General features: G+C 36.6%; 1 protein-coding gene across 21 annotated transcripts in view; it reads left to right on the top strand.

Moving 5' to 3' along the window:
* GPSM2 (G protein signaling modulator 2) overlaps positions 1-22,935 on the top strand; it is a 59,869-nt gene that overhangs the window by 8,042 nt on the left and 28,892 nt on the right. For 8 of the 21 annotated variants that reach the window (XR_002008604.4, XM_019039944.4, XM_019039867.4 and 5 more), the window contains 10 exons: positions 1,952-2,255; positions 11,744-11,831; positions 13,508-13,729; positions 14,136-14,271; positions 14,607-14,749; positions 15,290-15,413; positions 15,527-15,642; positions 18,410-18,565; positions 19,738-19,846; positions 20,741-20,870. Coding sequence is in view for 20 of the 21 variants with exons in the window: in XM_019039944.4 (XP_018895489.3) it covers positions 2,243-2,255; positions 11,744-11,831; positions 13,508-13,729; positions 14,136-14,271; positions 14,607-14,749; positions 15,290-15,413; positions 15,527-15,642; positions 18,410-18,565; positions 19,738-19,846; positions 20,741-20,870 (1,237 nt within the window). In the remaining variant the exon portion in view is untranslated. The remainder of the gene's footprint in view (positions 1-1,951; positions 2,256-11,743; positions 11,832-13,507; positions 13,730-14,135; positions 14,272-14,606; positions 14,750-15,289; positions 15,414-15,526; positions 15,643-18,409; positions 18,566-19,737; positions 19,847-20,740; positions 20,871-22,935) is intronic. The other 13 variants (XM_063696312.1, XM_019039983.4, XM_055353449.2 and 10 more) reach the window with 4 other exon arrangements.

Here is a 22,935-nt window from a genome sequence, read left to right as displayed (position 1 = left end):
TGATATAGCTGAAATACTTAAAAGGATGTTACATAGAAGAGGAATTAGGCTTTATTGTATATGACAGCAGAAGGAAGAAGTAGAACAAATGGGTAGAAATGGAAGGATTGCTCAAAGTATGGAACAATTTTCTTACAGGAATATTCAAAATTAAGATTAGCTGCTTTATGACCTATGTAGGAATGCTACAGTAAGATAGTGGACTAACTGACCTCTAGGATTGTTTATAACACTGAGATTCCAGGACTTTATGATTGTATATCTACCAGTTTATCTCATATATGTATATGTATATCCTTCTTTGTCTTTCTCAACTGTTATCTCAGAGGTTATAGTTTATATCTGATGTGCTGTAGCTCTCTCTAATGTATCGGTATGGATTCATTTTTATTTAAAAATTCTCAGTCTTTATCACTGAAGATTTTACCTTTATTCCTCTATTTTTCTTTCTCACCCTCCTATTAGATATATTATAGAGCTGCTCATTTTGTCCTCCTTTTCTCTGAACTTCTCTTTATTATTTTTCATCTGCTTATTCTCTCTTTAGCTGCTTAACTAGTACATTGAGGGTTTGTTGTTGTTGTTGTTGTTTTGGTGGGGGCAGACAGAGTTGCAGTGTGTCGCCTGGGCTGGAGTGCAATGGCATAATCTTGGCTCACTGCAACCTCCGCCTCCCGGGTTCAGGCTCACTGCAACCTCCGCCTCCCGGGTTCAAGTGATTCTCATGCCTCAGCCTCCTGAGTAGCTGGGATTACAGGCTTGCATCACCACACCTGGCCAATTTTTGTATTTTTAGTAGAGACAGCGTTTCACCGTGTTGGCTAGGCTGGTCTTGAACTCCTGGCCTCAAGTGATCACCTGTGTCTGCCTCCCAAAGTGCTGGGATTACAGGCATGAGCCATTGCACCTGGCCTTAACTAGTACATTGAGTTATTAATATCAGTGTTCATGGTAGTTTTTTGTTTCATTTTGTTTTGGGGCAGGGTCTTGCTCTGTCAACCAGGCTGGAGTGCAGTGGCGTGAATATTAATACTGTTAGTAACAGCAGTCCAAAAAACTATAATCCAAATGTCCATCAACAGCAGAATGAAAAATACATTTGGTATACAATGGAATATACATGCAAGTTGTAGCTATGCACAACAATTGAGAAAAATCTCAGAAACAATGTTCAGCAAAATCATATAAAACTAAATGGTATCTTATTTAGGACTATACTGACATTTGTGTTAAAGTTGTAAAGACAAGCAAAGGAATAAGGAACAAAATCCAGTTTAGAAATCACCTTAGAGGGAAAAGGAAGGAGATGGGTTAGGTTGGACTACCCAGGAGACTTTAAAGGCAGGTAATGTTCTTATTTTAGACTGAATGGTGTTATATAAATGTTTGTTGTGTCATTCTTTTTACCATATACATATTTCCCAAATGTCTTTTGTACCTACCCAATATTAATAAAAAACATTTTAAAGACCTTAAAGAGTTTAAGTAGAATATATTTTGAAAGCAAATGAATCCAACTATAACCGAAGTATCAGTGTGATATCTTCTTTGAAGAAATAAATTTACTGAGTTTGGAGTTGACTATTTCAAATAATTATTGAATTTTCATTTGATTTGTTAATAGTAGTTTTTAAAAGTTTGAAGCAGCAATTTTGTTTTTAGATGCTAATATGATACATACTGTTCTTTTTTGTTTATAGCAGAAAATATTACATAAAAGTATTAAATTTCAAACGTATTTTAAAAATTAAAGTACAGTTCTCAAATCTCATCTATTCCCACCCCTATTTAGAAGCTCCATGATGACAGTTAAGCCCTGTGCTGTCTTCTGTAGTGATTGACATGACAGCAGTCTGCAGAGTTAGCTTGTGATTATGTACAGCTCAGGGTTACTGTAGGTTATTCTTTGAAAATAGGACTTCAAGCAAAGCGTCTTGTATTCCTTTTGCAGAAATGTTGCTGAAGTGCTGCTGAAAGGGCCAGAGGTGCAAGGATTTGGGATACATTTTGAACCTTTAAGCTGTCTGACATTGACCTCCTTTCATTATTAATAAAGAAGAAGCAGGAGCTTAGGATGTATTAACACCAACTCATTAATATACTAACCGGACAATGTTCTACAAACAATTCTACATTGTAAAGGACTGGATTGGCACAAAATAAAATAATTTTATTTTATTCAGCTTATAATATGACTCGATGGAGGAAAATTTGATAAGCATGAGAGAAGACCATTCTTTTCATGTTCGTTACAGGTAAGATTATTGCTGTCTTAATGGATGACTTCTAATCCTTATTTTAAAATGTTTTTAACTCTGATGACCATTTCAAGTTTCAGTTGAAAATACTCAAATATACCAGCCATAGTATTGTCTGTAGACAATATTTTCTTTTTGTTGTAAGTTTTCCTTTCTGTAGGAAAATGGTAGTAGAGACCAATTATGTACTATGGTTTGTTTAATGTTCTCTGGAAGAGTTTATGAATAATTTCTTTATAATTTATAACTTTTTATATAATGCAAATATGTAAATGAAATATGTTTGAAAATCTTTGGGGCTAAAAGGTGGATTTTTTAAAAATGTGGTCAGCTGAAGGACCTAACCTTTGCATTATAATTTAATGTGATCTTTTAGACATGAACTTTTTATTTTTGATTTATTTTTATTTTTTGTAGTGTATTGTTTTGATTCCCTTCTCATTTCCTTTTTTGTATTTTTTTTATTTTATTAATTTTACTTTTTCTATATTATCAGAGATGGGAGTCTCACTATATTGCCCAGGCAAGTCTCAAACTCCTGGGCTCAAGCAATCCTCCTGCCTCAGCCTCCAGAGTAGCAGGAACTACAGGTGTGTGCCACTGCACCTGGCTTTTTATTTTATCTTTAAAGGAAATTTTATTTCACAACCATTATTACTGTTTTAAATATGTACCTAATCCACATTAATATAAATACATTATTATTAAAATACAAACAAGCACTGTTCAAAAGAAATGTCATTTTTAAGCTTAATGTCTAGTGACATTTTGTGTTGTTTTGCTGATTTAATACTTAAGACCACGTTTTTACATGAAGTAGTGGTTTGGTAATCCCTAATTTACTCCAGAAAGCAAGTCAGGCTGACGAAAGGTACCCACATTCTCTCACAAGCTTCACAGTCCCTAGGGAAATGGCCTGGCTCCTCTAGGACTTACAGTGTTCCCTTGGATGCCCAAATGGATTGTCTACATTCCTGGTGGAAGGTTGCAGATTGTAAGGACCAGTGTTCCCACCTTTGTTCTGCATCCACAAGTGTCTTTCACAAATACAACACACTCCCTTTGGCTATACCTTATATATAATGTTATGCACATGTATGTGTGTTGGTGGGGGGGGATGCTTCCCACTGATCTAGATCAGGATCCAAATCAGACATACACATCAGGAAAGGAGGGAAGATAGCCAGGAAGTGATAGCTGGGCAGAATGAAGGTACAGAATGGGCAGGTCTTCCTGATTTTTCAGAAGGACCCAGGAAATCTGAAAATCTGAAGTGTGTGTGTGGGTTTTTTTTTTTTTGGAGACAGTCTCACTCTGACGCCCAGGCTGGAGTGCAGTGGCACGAGTTTGGCTCACTGTAACCTCCGCCTCCCATGTTAAAGCGATTCTCTTGTCTCAGCTTCCCGAGTAGCTGGGATTATAGGCGTGTGTCACCATGCCCAGCTAATTTTTTGTATTTTTAGTAGATACAGGGTTTTGCCATGTTGACCAGGCTGGTCTTGAGCTCCTGGCCTCAAGTGATCTGCCCGCCTCGGCCTCCCAAAGTGCTGGGATTATAGGCATGAGCCACCAAGCCTGGCCAGATATCTAAATCTTTATTGTACTGTCTCCAAATTCTGAAATGTTGGCAGCTAATGCAAATTTTTTTTTAAAAATGTGGGTTGAACATTTTAAGGAGGAGAAAGAGGCCTGTAACAGACACAACTCTCTAAAAAACCACACAGGCAGGTGGGGGAGGTAGAGCTCGAGGTTTTGAGAAAGCTGCTCTCCAGGACGTAACATACACTTACCCTGGGACTCCTAGGCGCTAACCCTCCTGCACCTCGAGGCCCAGAGCACCAAGTGCGATGTCCCCATCTCCTGGCCTTGCCCACCTCATTGCCCTCCATACCTCCTCATCACACCTTCGATTCCCCAAACCCCATAGCTTTCTCTGCCTCCCAGACTTTGCCCCTTATTCCTTGGATGGCCTAGAATGCCATTACCTGCCATCCTCCCAGGCACTGCCTGTTGCAAGCCAGGCTCCCATTCTCATTCCTCACTCCTAGAGGGTTGCATACAGACCTTCCTGTTGCACCCTTCTAGATGGGCTGCTTAGGTCAGTGTCACCCACAGACACCATGTACCCAGTGACAGTCTGTGAGAGCATGCAGCCCACCCCCATCCGTGTGTGCAGCTCAGCCTTCATAAATGAGCATTTTGAAGGAATAGGTATTAAATAAAGTCGGAATAGGTGGGTACTTTGTAAACATGATAACCAATAGCCAGTTTAATATTTAGTGATAAAATATTAATGACATCTCTAATGCAATTAGGAACAAAACAAGGCTATCTGCACTATGATTATTAATATTCTGGAAGTTCTGGTAATTGCACTAAACGATAAATGCAAACTTAAATATTATCATTTAATAAGGTGATTAGGGAATATGTTTTTTTTTTTGTTTTGAAATGGAGTATCACTCTATCACCCAGGCTGGAGTGCAGTGGTGTGCAATCTCAACTCACTGCAACCTCTGCCTCTCACGTTCAAGCAGTGCTCCTGCCTCAGCCTCCTGAGTAGCTGGGACTACAGGCGTGTGCCACCATGCCCGGCTAACTTTTGTATTTTTAGTAGAGATGGGGTTTTGCCATGTTGGCCAGGCCGGTCTCGAACTCCTGACCTCAGGTGATCCACCCACCTCGGCCTCCCAAAGTGCTGGGATTACAGGCGTGAGCCACTGCACTTGGCCTTTTTTTCCCCTTTGAGACAGAGTCTTGTTCTGTTTCCCAGACTGGAGTGCAGTGGCATGATCACAGCTCACTGCAGCCTCAACCTCTCAGGCTCAAGCAATCCTCCCACCTCAGCTTCCTGAGTAGCTGGGACTACAGCCATGCCTGGCTAATTTTTAAAATCTTTTTGTGAAGATGCGATCTCACTCTGTTGCCTAGGCTGGTCTCGAACTCCTGGGCTCAAGCAGTCCACCTACCTCGGCCTCCTAACATGCTGGGATTACAGGAATGAGCTGCCGTGCCCAGCTGGTAATAGATTCTTTATCAAAACTGTTACAAGTTAATTATTAGATGAACATCAGAATATAGTAGCAATTAATAGAATTCAAAATCTCAGGAGGGTGTACCAAATTTTAGATGTCTTAACATATTTAGGAAATGGGAGATTTATCATCCTGTAGAGTAAATAGTTCACGTTAGGAAGGTTCATGCCAAGGAAGTTAACATAGGTAAGATGAGGACATTTCTATTAAAAAAGAGTTTCAAGTAAAATAAAATGGAAGACATTTAAGATAATTAAGATGAGCTTTTAATATATGAAATGCTGCCATCCTACCCTTTACATAAATTTCCAGAAACCTGGGAATTATATACTTTTTTCTTTTCTCATTCTGTATCCAGCATGAAGTATTGCTGGTTTCATCTTCTAAATGTTTCTCAGATTCATCTACTCATATGCATCCTCCCAGTTGTTTGAAAGGCTTGTTCCCTGGTGCTGTAAAGAAATAGCACTTGAACATAAATTTAATTTATTTAGTAAGGCCATTTTTACTTCCTGCAGAAGGGGTACACTCATCAGCAGTTTTGCCTCGAGAGTACACTGAACAAAGGAGACAGGGTCATTTATAACCTGACGCATCCACCCAGCTGCTGTGTCTGGTTTCCATTGACTGGAACGGGACCTCACATTCTGTATTTGTCCCGATTGGCTAGCAACTTAGAACTTTTTTAAAGAGGCAAAGGTAGAGGGGAACAAAGGAAGGAGGAAGTAACTTGTGGAATGTTGAGAAAGATAAAAACACTTTTAAATAAGGAAGAGGAACAGGCTATGACCTAATGCTTGCTTGGACCAGTGTAAGCATGCTAGGGCAAATAGGCTAAATTGTGGGAGCTAAGAACATAAAGTACATTGATTTCCTTATTACGGCTAGCAGATATTTAAGAATGTTAACACAGTTCTTTGAATAAATTTTGCGTCTAAGGAATAAATACTATTTATTCCTAATTAGATGGGGAGGAAAGTCTTTGAAGAGGAACCTCTACTTAGTTTTTACACCACCATAGCTATCACTGAGATCCTCAGGATCTTCTTTCCAGACTCCCTCCATTCTTCACCTCTTGGAACCCGTCGTTTTGACTTGTCACTATTGGGCTCAATCTCAAAACACAGAGCTAACCGTGCAACCTCTGTGCCTAATACCTAGGGTGGCTCCTAGTCACCCGGCCAAGCTGAACATAGAACACAAGATCTTCATTATCTGGCTTCTGCCTATTCCTGGGACCTTACTTCCTGCCATTCTTCACCTTGCACTTTGAGCTCTGGTTTCCTGCATGTCATGCTGTTTTATGTTTCAGTGTCTTTGGTCATGCTATGCGCTATGTTGAAGTCCCTTCCCACTTTGTTTAGCTAATTCTACTCTATCTAAGATACAGCTCGGAGATTATCTCCTCCTGGAAACCATTTCTAAGCTCCATAGTTAGGCTCTGTGGCCTCCCTGTGCTCATATTACAATCTGTGCATTTTTCTTTCTTAGCACCAACTATATTAAAATTAATCTGTTTTTATGGTGCTCTCTTCCTCCTCACCTCTCCCTTTGAGCATTATTAGCTCCTCAGCTGTGGTCGCTCCTCAGCAGCCATGATAATTAGCATGTTGTCTGGCACATATTGAACTTCACTGGAATATGAACTTAATAAGATGTTTATCTGTCTTGCTAAATGTTTTGAATAGTATTGTGCTTTCTAATATGGTAAGAGCAGTAGATAAGTAGGAATGGCTTGTACCTCTGCCTGTTGGAAGATCTTAGAATTGTCCTTTTTCCATGATACAGTCTAGATCAAACATGGTTGCACTTTGCTATAGGACTTCACCAAGGGAAACTTAAAAATCTGTACTGTCTGTAATAGGACTATACCAAAAAAATCTCTGGCTTTATCAGTGCTCTAAGACCAGCATTCTGTATATTGATTGGATTGTCGTATAATTGGGGGTAATGATTTGAACTCTTTATGTTAGGCCATAGGCTGGTATAAGTTATTCTTCTGCTATAGTAAATACTTATGAAATGTTTTATCCATCTGGTCCTTCCATTATGGAGGTCCTCCTCTATCCCTGGAGGAGTTTCTGTGGCACAATGAATTTGTAATTTTGAATGGAATGTTTCTTGGAACACTAAGTAACCTCCTAAGGGGACATCAGAATGCTTTATTGAAATATTTTGCACCTATTTCAAAAGGTAGAGACTGATAGCAAAGTACAATTTATTTCTAAGTTTAAAAAAAATTATATGGTTGATTTTTAAGGAATTATTAATTTTTTATGTGTGATAATGGTATTGTGATTATATTTTTTGAAAAAGATTAATCTTTTAAAGATACATACTAAGGCATTTACAAATGAAATCATATGCTTTCCAGAATGTACTTCAGACCAATCTGGGGTTGGAAGAGTAACGATCAGAGTAGAGATGAATAAATAATATATTGATTATATATGTGTAATTATTGACGTTGAAAGATGGATACATTGGGTTTGTTACACTAGTTCCTCTGGTTTTGTGTTTCTTTGGAAAATGTCATTTATACTTCTTACTGTGAATAATAAGCATTTTAATACTGTAATATTGTAAAAGATTCTTGCATGTAAGTTGTGAAGGAATACAGATATGGTGTTGAATAATTTTGTTAGCTCAATGTAGTCGTTAATGTGCTTTCTTGAGTAGTTTAAGGTAACATGGAGTGATGGAAAGAACACTGGATTTGGAGACAAAGATAAATTTTCATATCTCAGCTTTGACATCCCATGACCTTAAGTCATTTAACCTGTCTCAGCATCACTTTCTCCTTCTGTAGCAATACCTATCTTAGAAGGTTATTTTTATTTTATTTTATTTGAGATAGGGTCTGGCTCTGTCACCCATGCTGGATTGCAGAGGTGTGATCTTAGCTTACTGCACCCTCCGCCTACTGGGCTCAAGCTATCCTCCCACCTCAGCCTCCCGAGTAGCTGGGACTACTACAGGTGCATGCCACCACAGCCAGCTAATTTTTTTTTTTTTTTTTTGGTGGAGATGGGGTTTTGCCATGTTGCCCAGGCTGGTCTCGAACTCCTGGGCTCAAGCGATCCACCCCCTCTTAGCCTCCCAAAGTGCTGGGATTACAGGTATGAGCCACTGCACCCAGCCTCAGAGGGTTATTTTGAGAATTAAGTTTGATAAATGTTAAAATCACTTTTTAAACTAAATTACCATACAAATTTTTGTTTTTTAATCATTTTCTTCCTCCTTATTCTATGTTATTAATCATCTAACCATACAAAATGTAAATCAATTGAGCACTACTTTTCCTTTTACAAAATAAACGAGAACAGCTAGATATATGTGGTAAATTGAATGGGTGAAATTTGTTTATTGGGGCTAGCACTGGTGATGGAAAAGGTTCATGCCCAATTAGAATACAGAGAAGGTAGAGCTAGGATTTATGAAAGAAGATTCCACAACCACAGAAATGGAAAGCATAATAGAGAAAATGGAGAGTAGTCTTGTTTTGCCTCTTAAGTCCTGAATTCCATCATTTATTCTTAAATAGTATGTAAGCCCTTTGAAGCAAGAGTCAAATCTGGACAAAACTGATGTTATTAAGTCTTTTAGAAAGATGTAGCATCATGGTTTTCTGTTTTGCATTCACTGACGTCCTGTGAACATGAAACAAATTTAAGGAGGTAAAGAGGATAATAGTCAAGTGCAAAATCTAGTGTGGAAGAGAAGTTAAAAATTAAAAAAAAAAAAATTGAAATGACATGAGTTTGCACAGAAAATGAGAAATTCTAGCTAAAATGTTCACTCTCTTAGCAAAAATGAAAACACGTCAGTTAAGGATAGTAGTACTATGTCTATTTGAAGTTTATTAGAAACATATTTTCTTTGATTATACAGCTAGATAGGCTCTCAGAAGCATAGAGGAAACTGTATGTGGGATGAATTTTAGTGGAGGGGTATGTTCTTGGTTTTTCTTCTACATGTGGGTATGTTCTTTGTTTTCAACCCAACTGGTAAACAAAGGAAGTAATTCTATTCTCTCATAGTGACAGAGAGGATATGAAATTACTTTCTCTGTTACTATTTAATGATCTTCTAAAAAATTTATAAACCAAGCTGCCCTATTTTGCAGGCATAAATCTATATTTGATTCAGGTGTTAGAGATTTTTGCCAGAATATTAACTTATTTTCTAATAAAATACACCAGAGCCCGAATCTATCTAAGAATTAATCATAAACTAGAGCGTTTGGGACATTATTTCAGGTATTAGTCACTGGAATAACTTTTCTAAGATAGTCTCTCCTGTAGGGCATTCTCACTACATGGACTTCAAGGACAGCCATGTAGCCAGCAAGCTTCCAGTTTGCTAGTATTTTTTCTTATGAGAATTATGTAAAATGCCTTTTTAAAAATGTGTAACACTTATGGTGCCATTCAACCTATAGCTAAGTTTTGTGGGATGCCACATCATTTGGATCAATGGTTCCAGTAAAATGTTCTGTAAACTTAAATCTAGAAGATCAGTCATTTGTGGTGAAGTTATTTATTTGAAGAAGATACTTCTCAGTTTTATATGAATATTGGCAAACACTTTTATACTTCTGATTTTTAAATGTTGTTCACATGAATAGCCAGTTCTGCCTTATTCCTAATTTCCCAGCCAGCAACCCAGTCATCGTGAACTGATGGTGCTGTCATGTGTGACCATTTCCTCACTTCCCCCTCAGTGAAATGATGCACCATCATTAGTAATCCATTGTATAGTGGCGTGTAATTTTTTTCACCCAGTACTCTATTGGTGGACATTTAATTCATTTGTGGTTTTTTTGCTGCTGTGAATATCCTTTCATATATGTCGTCTTAAATTTGTATAAGTATACCTTAAGATCAATTCTTAGCACTGAAAATGCTTGAGATATAATTTTTAACATAATTTAGAATGCTTAAATTAAAAACTTTTTGTAGGAAAAGAATTATTTTACATATAAAAATATCTTTTCCATTTTTTAAAATAATATTTCTTAGAAGTTCATTGGTTTCAGTTTTTGACAAATAAAGACAACCAGTTCAGGTACTTCATCTAGCAAAATAATCCTTTAATAAAAATCACATTTTGACTGGGCACAGTGGCTCATGCCTGTAATCCCAGCACTTTGAGAGGCCGAGGCAGGCGGATCTCCTGAGGTCAGGAGTTGGAGACCAGCCTGGCCAACATGATGAAACCCTGTCTCTATTAAAAATACAAAAATTAGCTGGGCACGGTGGTGCATGCCTGTAATCCCAGCTACTCAAGAGGCTGAGGCAGAAGAATTGCTTGAACCCAGGAGGCGGAGGTTGCAGTGAGCCATTGCGCTCCAGCCTGGGTGACAGAGCGAGACTCCATCTCAAGAAAAAAAAAAATTACATTTTTATATATCTTTTCTTGACTTATTTATCTTTATACATAGAATATGACAATAACTTCATAAAATCTTAAACAGATATACTCATTTTTTTCTTTTATGAAATATCTCATTTTCAGAAATGCAATTCTAAAGGGCAATTTTCATTTTGGGAAGGCAAAAATAGGCTTTATTAATTGTGGAGTGACATATAAAGAAACATAAATATAGCTGTTTAAGGTTTCTGACTTAACTGCTTATCTTACTATGTATTTTAGATCTTCTCTCCTGTATCTAATTGGCTTGTAGTCTAATATTGTAGCAAAATGTTGGCGGTTTACCCACATTATTTTGCATAGATCCATAAAGTGAAGATGGGGCCGGCCATGGTGGCTCACACCTGTAATCCCAGCACTTTGGGAGGCCAAGGTGGGTGGATTGCTTGAGGTCAGGAGATTGAGACCAGCCTGGCCAACATGGCAAAACCCTGTCTCTACTAAAATTACAAAAATTAGCCAGGCATGATGGCGCATGACTGTAATCCCAGCTGCTCAGGAGACTGAGGCACGAGAATCACTTGAACCCAGGAGGCAGAGGTTGCAGTTAGCCAAGATTGTACTGCTGCACTCCAGCCTGAGTGACAGTGAGAGACTGTGTCTCAAAAAAAAGTGAAGATGAGCAAGCAGTAGCCATTGGCTAAGTCATTTGAATTCTAAAAAAAAAAAAGATACCTAGATAGAAAACTTGAAAATTACCTATTGGAATTGGCTACATATATCTGCTTGTTCTAAACCAGAAGTCTGCTTTGAACCTTTACAATTGGCTCAGTTAATCTTTGTCCAGGCTTTTAGCTTCATCAGGTACATTTTCTACTTTACAATCCCATTTTAATTTATGGTTCTAAGGACCCTTGAAATTTTGCAGACTGAAAAACAGCACTCACAAAAACATGTTAATTGATCTACCACTAGATATACAGAGTATAATCATATTTGAATGATATTAGGGTGGGTGGTGGTTTAATTCACATTTCTTATAAAAGCACTGATTCTCAACCCTAATTTGTACTTTAGAATTACCTGGGGCTTTAAAAAAATACAGGTGGCCAGACATCACCCAGAGAGTGGAGTTCAGCGTTGGGAGTTTTAGAAAGTGCTCCAGGTGAGCTCTGCTGTTGTACAGCCAGCATTAAGAACAACTGCTCTATTGGAGTGGCTCAAAGCTCATTCTAGTAAGGAGTAACTTAGTGCTGTTCCAAAAATTAAAACATTTGATGAGCTTAATCAGAGCTTCTCAAAGAGTGATACGTATGCCACTGGTGGTACATAAGGTAACTTTACTCACTTTTAGATTTTAATAATTACATATTTGTTTAATGTGTATTAGAACAGGGGTTCCCAACCCCTGGGCCACAGACCAGTACTGTTGTAGCCTGTTAGGAGGTAAGCTGCAGGTGGGCAGGACGAGTGAGCATTTTCACCTGAGCTCCGCCTCCTGTCAGATCAGCAGTAGCATTAGATTCTCATAGGAGTGCAAACCCTATTGTGAACTGCACATTCGAGGGATCCAGATTGCACATTCCTTATGAGAGTTTAATGCCTGATGATCTGTCACTGTCTCCAGTCACACCCAGATGAGACCATCTAGTTGCAGGAAAACAAGCTCAGGGCTCCCACTGATTGTACATTATGGTGAATGTATAGTAACAAGAGGAATAAAGTACACAATAAATGTAATGCACTTGAATCATCCCAAAACCATCCCCTGCCACCCGTCCATGGAAAAATTGTCTTCCACAAAACCAGCCCCTGGTGCCAAAAAGATTGGAGACCGTTGTATTAGAATATAAATATAAGTATCGTATCAAATTCACAGTTTCATGAGTACTGCTTTGGATGAAGCTCCATTTTTTTTTTAAATGATAAGTTAAAGATAGTGTGCCAATTTAAAGGAAATTTGCCAAATTACAGAAATAATTAAACGAATAGGTAGTTCATACATATGGCAGAAATCATGAAGATGCTGAAGAAACACAATGGCAACTTTGGTGAAGGGCACCCTCTAAAATTTAGGATTTGAATCCGAAGTATCAGTGTTTTTTCTCCCAGATATGTTTACAGTGACTTAATCCTTCTTTTTCAATTCAGGGACAGACTTTCAAAATTAGTATTTCTGCAAATTTTTGAATCATTGTTTTCTAACTTAGTTTCTTGACACTTAGTTCTCTTGTGAAAATGTGCCTTACAGATCAAGAATATTTTGTTCCTCTATTTTTCTAGGGTATAAGTGGTCATGTGGTGGTAAGAAGAGGAGGGAGAGTGAGTGTGTGTTGTGAGTGTATGAGAGAGAGAGCGAGGGATGGATGGCTGGATGGTCAGAGGGGCTGATGAACAGGTGACTAGATTACTTGGATACCTGGGTAGAGAACAATATTAATAATTGTAGGGCCTCACTTTCCCACATACTCGTCTTCTCAGACTCTAAGGAAGTCCAGAGGTCTGTTACAACTCAGAATTGTTCGGGAAATACTGCTTTAGGTTCTTTCACTAGTAACGTGGATTGCTCTGGGCCAATTAAAATGAACTCCACATAAAGATATTTAGCCATCCTGACCTCTCTGAGCAGGCTCAGAGAAATTTGAATAGGCAGATTACCTCTTGCTACAAATAACTGTTTACTGTTTTATCAGGAATGTATATAAACTTCAGTTATAGAGGCAGCTGCCCTGAACAAGAGTAGCCACATAGTCTACATTTAAATTATATTACGGGAAGTTAAAAATACTATGATGCAGCTGTAATGTTATGTTTAAATGTCTGTCCTGTATAATTTTGTAGAATGGAAGCTTCTTGCCTAGAGCTGGCCTTGGAAGGGGAACGTCTATGTAAATCAGGAGACTGCCGCGCTGGCGTGTCATTCTTTGAAGCTGCAGTTCAAGTTGGAACTGAAGACCTAAAAACACTTAGCGCTATTTACAGCCAGTTGGGCAATGCTTATTTCTATTTGCATGATTATGCCAAAGCATTAGAATATCACCATCATGATTTAACCCTTGCAAGGTAATTAATTTAAGCTTTTAAATATTCTTCCTTCTGAAATTAGCTATTACTTTAAAAAATATTTCTATTCAATTAACAAAAACTAACTTAATACATTTAATGAGTTCTACTTCAGTAGCATCACTTTTTAAAACTAACCTTTAGGCTGAACACAGTTTAATTGAATGAATAGTAGTGAATTGACCCTAGAGTTTAATTAAATGGATGAAAACTAATTACATTCAAATCCAGAAATGTAAGTTTTAAATATTTATTTAAAGTAGGTTTCAGAGCCAGTGGGTTTTTCTTACCTTAAGCATGTCAGTTTGTCCTCTTGGAAAACTGTACTCTGGCTACTTTATATTTTAACACCATTTGTATTTTAATACCATTTGGTTTTTTGTTTTTTGTTTTTTGTTTTTTTCAGGACTATTGGAGACCAGTTGGGGGAAGCGAAAGCTAGTGGTAATCTGGGAAACACCTTAAAAGTTCTTGGGAATTTTGACGAAGCCATAGTTTGTTGTCAGCGACACCTAGATATTTCCAGAGAGCTTAATGACAAGGTAATACCGCAGCATTAGATGGTAGGCCTAATATTTTCATTCGAAGGGCTTTGCATTTTAATACTATTTAATTATTCTATAGTTTATTTTAAAATTAATGCCAAAAAAGAAAACATTTATAGACTAATAGAAGTAAAAGAAAAAAAATTTAATGGAGAAAAAGAAGGAAATAGTAAGAGGTCTTTCTTTCATAAGTAATTATTTGATTGGTTCTGTATGGAGAGCCAATATAAAAATTTTTTTCCGTTGTCCATAATACTAAGGATATTACAAATATATATGATAAACCTGACCTCTGTTTTCAGAATGTAAACTTTGCTGATGTCTTCATTTAGGTGGGAGAAGCAAGAGCACTTTACAATCTTGGGAATGTGTATCATGCCAAAGGGAAAAGTTTTGGTTGCCCTGGTCCCCAGGATGTAGGAGAATTTCCAGAAGAAGTGAGAGATGCTCTGCAGGCAGCCGTGGATTTTTATGAGTGAGTAGGGGCTGACATGGGCAGTCATGTAGGCCCATACAAGCCATGGATCTGCTATACGTTCTTTATTCAGTAGTAAGTTTTTAAGTTTGGCAAAGATTTTAAAGTTATGTACTAGCAAAATCATCAATTCAGTTGCTTAAATGTTACAGTGTTATATTAGTAGTAATCTGCAGCTTTCATTTAAATTGCAGACCAGTGCCACTTAGTGGCAAAAACAAGAAATGTCAATGGTTGGTCTGTTGTTTAGAGTAATTTAGTCTTTTACCAATAGAATTTCATAGAACTACTTAACTATAGGGGTTCCAAGATTAACTCTGTGCTTGACCCTGGGCAGAAATCTATCTGAATACTTTAATAAAGTGTTCCCAGCTATTTCCTATAATTGCTCTTCATCATAGATGTCATCCTTAAAATGTTGCACATTATGGCTGTAAGCTTCCTTACATTTTTTTCTGATAAAAAGAATTAGATATGTAAATCACATACATAAAATTGTTTTGCAAACTTATTTTTTCATCACTTTTTGCGATCCCTTAGGGAAAACCTATCATTAGTGACTGCTTTGGGTGACCGAGCGGCACAAGGACGTGCCTTTGGAAATCTTGGAAACACACATTACCTCCTTGGCAACTTCAGGGATGCAGTTATAGCTCATGAGCAGGTACAGTGGAAAGCCTTGGAGCCAGATCATTTCCTCCATCAAAGTTCTGAACAGTGATTAGATCATTCTTCAGTTTTATTTTATCTACATCTAATTAAAATTGTTTGTTTCAGCGTCTCCTTATTGCAAAAGAATTTGGAGATAAAGCGGCTGAAAGAAGAGCATATAGCAACCTTGGAAATGCATATATATTTCTTGGTGAATTTGAAACTGCCTCGGAATACTACAAGTTAGTCTAATATTTCTGTAGATAAATGTAAAATGAATACTCAGTCCCATTAATTCATAGGCTTTAGGTTTAAAATCTGATTGCAGCAGGACTTTTGGCATCTAAGCCTCAATTTCCTTATCTGTAACAGAATATATCAATACTTCATTTTGGGGAATGCTGTGAGGATTGAATGAAATAATATACTAAACACAGTACCTGGTACACGGTGCTCAATAAATATAACAGCAGTATGACCCCTTTATAATATTGGTTTTTATCTTGTAATTGTTTTTAAATGAAGTTTTCAACCTTTAATATCTTTTAAACCTGTTTAGCATATGTGGTGTATATTGTGTATATGCTTTATTTCACTCAATTATGGGTTAGAACAGAGGCCAAAAGAAAGCCTTGTAACAAAAATATTTATAGTCTATACCAGTGATCACTGAATTTTTTTCTCTACCTTCCCACCCTCTTATTGAGCAGTTCTCCCTTTACCCTCTTTCTGCCCATATTTGACTGTCACTGTAAGCTGAGTCCCCATTCACTTACCTGAAGCATTTACAATCCCAGCTTCTTCTGTGGCAGGATCTCTCTTATCAGTAGATTTGAGACATAGATGATAGAAAGTTTAAACAGCTTCAAGTTGCCTGATCTGTGCTTTCTAGATTGAGTTTTCCCTAGTTAGTGGGGATTGAAGCCTCTTATAGATTTTGGGTAGAAGGCAGTTTGACTAAACTGAAGACACAGTGATTGATTTGTATTTTGTTAAAGAATCCAATATGAGACAGTTCTGGATAATTTGTCATCTTCATAAAAAAGTTAAAATTGTTCTAGGCCTATCTAAAAAAATTAAATAGCATTCCACTTTGCTTTAAATATCAACTAATGGTTAATATTTGTTGGTTGGTTAGGTTAGTTAGATATGAAATAGCCTCCCAAATAAAATATATCACTATGTACTATGTGAAGGAGTATATATTTTGATTTTAAATATAAAAATTTCCTATATTTAAAGCCAAGGGCTATAGAGAAGTCTTAAATGGTGTATCTGTTGTAAATACTGAAAGGTTCTATTATAAAATGGATAGTGGCTATTTGACTAAAGAAGCATGAATATAAAGTAATGAAACTTACTTTTTTTCCTCCCAATAAGCAGGCTAGAACTCAGAACTTTATATATATTCCAAGTCGTTGGTTAGAAATATTTTTAGAACTCTTCTTTAGATTTTTTTTTTTTTTTTTAAATAAAGACGGAGTTTTGCTCTTGTCGCCCAGGCTGGAGTGCAATGGCACAATCTTGGTGCACTGCAACCTCGGCCTCCCAGGTGCAAGCGATTCTCCTGCCTCAGCTTCTGAGCAACTGGGATTACAGGTGTCTGCCACCACGCCCAGCTAATTTTTGTATTTTTAGTAGAGACGGGGTTTCGCCATGTTGGCCAGGCTAGTCTGGGACTCCTGACCTCAAGTGATCCGCCCACCTCGGCCTCCCAAAGTGCTGGGATTACAGGCGTGAACCACCGCACCCAGCCTGGAATTGTTATCAGGGCCAAACAAGAAGGCTAACATAATGTAGATCCATATCCTTCCGGATACAAAGCAGTAGTTTGGTAAACCTATGTTAGTAATTGAATTTGGTTCCAGAAAGATTTCTGATCATTTACAAATCAACTGTACCATCAAGGAATAATGGTATGCCAGAAAGCATTATGCCACAGGATCTGAAAGCAATTCCAAAAGTCTTTCAAAAATATTTGAAAAGACAGGCAACATTAGAATAAGTAGGTAGCCTCCCAAGGTGACAGATTTGAAGGTATCATCATTAAATATGTAATTTTAGATTTGTTTGCTTAAAAAAAGCTATCACGTTACCGCATAGTAATTTGTCATATAGTTATAAGTGATATGAAGTAATTATACTATTTGACAGAAATGATGGGAGAGTCATTTAAATTACTGAATCCAAAAGCATCTGTAGGTTTAACCACTGATAATAACACATTAACATTTATACAGCATCTACTATGCACAAGATGCTATTCTAAGCACTTTCTACATATTAATTTAATCCTCACAAAAATCCTTCGAGATATTTCCCCCATTTTATATAAGAAGAGACTGGTATACAGAGAGATTGAGTGACTTTGCCCTTAGCTTAGTAATTGGCAAAGCTGGGATTTAAACCCAGTCTAGCTCCAAGATCTATGCTCTTAACTGCTACGCTAGCTTCTCACTGGCAATACCACAGGTAGAATTTGGGTAATGTTTGGATGTAGTATTCAGTATTTTTCATGAGTTGGTGACTAATGCCCGATACATAAGAATTTTACCTAAGTGGTGACTAATAGCCTACACATAAGAATTTTGCCTAAATATTTTAAATTTTGACAATGCAAAGGTGACGGTATGATTGAAAACAGATGTCATGTGGAAAAAAGCCTCTTTTAGCTATTGCCAATACTAAAGGGAAAGTTTTTTTAAATGTTAAAGATATTATGTTAATCTCTAGAACCTCTTGATTTCATGTTTCAATACTCCTTTACTTTGATGAATTGTTAGGATTCTCAAATTTATTCTAAAAGTCTTGAATCTTCTTTCTGTATTTCAAAAACGCCTTTTCATTTTGTCTAAAAGTAATGGAGAAAGTACGGGATATGAATATTAGGCTCTCAGAGATTTAAAGGCAGCAGAAAGCAGCAGAGAGGAAAAATGAGAGTTTTGTTTTGTGATTCTTAAAGCCCAAACTGAGAATGATCATTATATAAGAATTAATTTCTTCTTGTAGGAAGACACTACTGTTGGCTCGACAGCTTAAAGACCGAGCTGTAGAAGCACAGTCTTGTTACAGTCTTGGAAATACATATACTTTACTTCAAGACTATGAAAAGGCCATTGATTATCATCTGAAGCACTTAGCAATTGCTCAAGAGCTGAATGATAGGTATGTTTTATGTCTTTTTACTATAACTAAGGTAAAATATAGATGCATTATTGAATCCCTAGAATTTTTCCTTTGTTTCTTTTCGTTTTCCTTAAAATCCCTTTTAAGGAATTTTCTTTCAGTGATATCCTCTGTATATCATTGTATGAAGGGCTAGTCTGTGATAGAGGATTAGTCTGGTTCCATATGCCCTTGATCCAAGATCAGTGACTAGGTCCCAAACTCAATTACCTCTTCAGAAGTCTTCATGGTGAAACCCCGTATCTACTAAAAATACAAAAATTAGCCGGGTGTGGTGGCGCACGCTTGTAGTCCCAGCTACTCAGGAGGCTGAGGCAGGAGAATCGCTTGAACCCAGGAGGTGGAGGTTGCAGTGAGCTGAGATCATGCCACTGTGCTCCAGCCTGGCGACAGAGCGAGACTGCATCTCAAAAAAAAAAAAAAAAAGTTTTCCTAACTACGTAAGTGTGGGAATTGTGGTGAACTTAGAGATAATGTCCAGTGTGAAGGGGGCAACTGCTCCCCAACTCCAACTAATTGTTGCCAGCCAGGAATGAAAATCCATTATGTCCACATCTTCCTGTTTTTTAAAGAGAAGCTGGAAGTGCTGAGTTTTATATGAAATCTGATTTTTAAATGTTAGTGGCTAATTCAGTTGTTTTGTTGTACTGTATTAAAAAACATTATTTTCCAGCATTTAGTCTGTGATGTTTGCTTTAGAAGATCGATTTTGTTTTTACCTCAGTATGAGAGAGAACTTTTCGATGCAGATGTTCAAAATGAAGTATGCTACTTCAAGAGGTAGTGAGTTCTTTCTCCCTGCTGCTCAAACACACACTGAATAATTACCTGGTAGGGCTGTTATAGAAGGAAAATGGGGTAGTGGACCAGAATACCTATCCTCGAGATTTATTACTTTATAGTGTATTTCATATTTTAAAAGAATGTTTTCTATGTTGTGATACTTGACTGTGAGTTTAGTATTATGTGGGTATTTTTTTTTTTAATCTGGGTATTCTAGTATGTCTATATCATGATAGTATGTTCTTTATATGAAAGACCAAATCAATCCAAAGCATTCTTTATCCCTTTAGTTCCTGCTAGATAGCTTTTATTCTATACATAGGACCTCTTTTCAAATAACTGCATGTTCGCTTTGAATAACATTTTAGAATTGGTGAAGGAAGAGCATGTTGGAGCTTAGGAAATGCATACACAGCACTAGGAAATCATGATCAAGCAATGCATTTTGCTGAAAAGCACTTGGAAATTTCAAGAGAGGTATGAAACTAAAAAAAATGCTGTCTGTGCTATTGTAATTTACAAATTAGAGGTTGGGGGAGGGAACCCTGTTATTTCTCTAGATTGATCATGTGGCTGAATAATAAATTTGATTATATATCATTCTCTTGGCATAAGAACCCCAGAAAGCATTTTGAGGTACAGATCACAGTTATGTTTGTATTGGCTTTGATGTAGGGAAGACAGGAAAGTAAGGCCGGGCATGGGGAAGTAGAAGGAGAGTACTAAAATATGCCCCTATTCTACCCGCATCTCTACATGGAGAAGTAGCATGGTATTGAAGGAAAAGCATGGTTCTTAGAATTAAGGACTGCTTCCTGTTGTAATTCTGCCACTTACTGGCTATTTGAGCTTGGAAACCTTTTCTGAGCCTCAGTTTCTCTCATCTGCATAATGGGAATAATAATATCTACCTTGCAAAGTGTTATAACGATTAGAGCTAATGTATATTAAAAGTGCCTAGCAAAATGTCTGGTGCTGGCTTAATAAACATTATTATTATACTATGGGAATAAAATATTCTAAGAAAATTTTATTCATATATGAAGTTAATGTGTCCAGGATAATCTACATTATTACTTAGTATGATTCCAGAGAACAAGAGCAATCTAATGTTTAGAGAACTAAAGAATTAAAAGAATACAATTAGCTGTCCTATTGTGATATTTTAGAAGCTTGCTTTTTCTTTCTATATTCTTTAAGACAACTATTAATGGAAAAAAATTTTCATTCATTCATAGTCTCATAGTTCTAATATAACTATTTTCATTTCTCTATATTTTCTTCTAGTTTTAGGTTCACTACATTTACAAATAATCTTCACCATTCTTTCTCTTTAAATACTACTCTAAAATATAAATGTTTATGTTGTAGGTTGGGGATAAAAGTGGTGAACTAACAGCACGACTTAATCTCTCAGACCTTCAAATGGTTCTTGGTCTGAGCTACAGCACAAATAACTCCATAATGTCTGAAAATACTGAAATTGATAGCAGTTTGAATGGTAAGTAATAGGACTTTTAAAACCCAATTTTTTTATCCTTAATATTTAAAGTTATTTATCACAAATTTGGCATATTCAGAGAGAATATATAACATGGGAAGTTCAACTTATTACACTTTTTTGCTGTACACAGCTCTGTTAATTTGTAAATATATATTACAATTATATATTTTGTATATAATATATATAATTATATATAATATATAATTTATAAATGTAAAACAATATTTTATAGTTCTCACCATGAACTTAGGAATGGTGATGGTATTGTTCTTTGCTTTTGTAAAAATACATTTAAATTCTCTATCTCTAAGCTCACTCAAAAATTTGTAAATGTGAGGTGCCAAAATTTTTAAATGTTATTGTTTATCCTTTTTATCTCATATCGTTTTACGTATCTGTTTTCTGTTTAGTTCTTTTTCCCCCATTTCATTTCCAAAGTGAATTTTCTTAGGACTTTCTTTTTTAAATTCAGAAAATCTAAGATACTCTCTTTATTTTTCTTTCTTTTTTTTTGGTGGCAAAACCTATTTTTAGGAAACCTTCCTTAGGTGCTGATTTGTTTGACATTTCTATAGCGAGGAAACTTGCTATAATGTCTCTTTTTGAGTGAAAGAAAATCTACTTTTAAAGAAATAAAAGGGATAAGATTAGGATCACATTTTTAAATTTCATCAGTATGTGATTCTGTATGAGATCATTTTCCTAAGCTTGAGAAATTCTCAGTCTAAAAAAAACTACTGACAAATATTTTGAATTTTAAAGTCAGTGATAAATCTACCTTTACTTTTTCCAATTTTTTTCTTTAAACTCAGGAAAAGAAATTAGTGGCTAGTCATCTGATTTAGACTTTCAAAGAACATTTAGTGTAAAGTTCTGAAGTGTGAACCGTATAATAATTTGTGACTGCGTGCTTTGTGGTTGAATGATGGGCTAAGACGTTTTTCTGTGTTGAACTTTCAAATAGGTTATGCCGTTAAGAGTTCTCATCTTTAAAAAGCAAAAACAGTCGCTTGTCTTCATAGACCCTTCTAGCTGTAGACCTGTTCCTTTGTTCGCTCTTATAACAAAACCTGAAAAGACACTAATATTCATTGTCTTTACTTCCTTGCCTCCCTTTCTCTCTTCAACCCATTCCCGTTGGGCTTTGCCCTCACCATGTCTCTGAGACCTCCATTTTACCAAATATATCATTCAGTTTTCACATGTCAGCTTACTTGATTTTTCTCAGCAATATTTCCTATAGCCAATCATTCCCTTCTGAGAAAACTTTCTTCATTCGGCCTCCAGGATTACTCTACTTTTCTGGTTTGCCACTCTCGTCTTTATTCTCTTCTCTCCTCTTCTTCATCTTTCCTCTACCTTTGTAGTGCTTAGGGTTCAGTTCTTGGACCTCTTCTTCCTACCTTCTTTCCCTCCCTATTTTCCATCTCTCTCTCCTTCCTTCTTACTGATTTTATCCTTTTTCCTTCTATTCTGTGCTTGAAGTCAGTGCTTCCAATAGAACTTTTCTGTGATGATGAAAACGTTTTACATCTGCCATCCAATGTAAAAGCCACTAGCTACATGTGGCTGTTGATCACTAGAAATGTGGCTACTACAAGAGGGAGTGAATTTTTAATATTACTTAACTTTGGTTAATTAAAATGTAGAGAGCCGCATGTGGCTACTGGCTATTGGACAGCACAGCTCTAGATAATCTCATCCAGTTACTTGGCTTTTATATTGTCTATATACTGATTATTTTCAGATTTATATTTCCAGCCAAAATTTCTCCCATGAGTTTGAGACTCATTTGTTTAAAATTTTCCATTGTCATGCCATATCTAATTGGCATCTAAAACTTAGCATGTCCATAATGTTTTCTCCTAAACATGTTGTTCCTGTACCCCACCCTATCTCAGGAAATAGTATCACCATTCACTCAACTAATCAGGCCAAAAAACTAGGGGTCATACTTGTTCCCTTTCTACTTTTATTTATTTATTTTATTTTATTTTATTTTATTTTAAAGACAGGATCTCACTCTGTTGCCTGAGCTGGTCTCGAACTCTTGTCCTCAAGA

Source organism: Gorilla gorilla, chromosome 1 (assembly GCF_029281585.2).
Source record: "Gorilla gorilla gorilla isolate KB3781 chromosome 1, NHGRI_mGorGor1-v2.1_pri, whole genome shotgun sequence".
Lineage (NCBI taxonomy): Eukaryota > Metazoa > Chordata > Mammalia > Primates > Hominidae > Gorilla > Gorilla gorilla.
The sequence above is the reverse complement of the archived record's forward strand: the minus strand, read 5'-3'. Positions and strand labels throughout refer to the sequence as shown.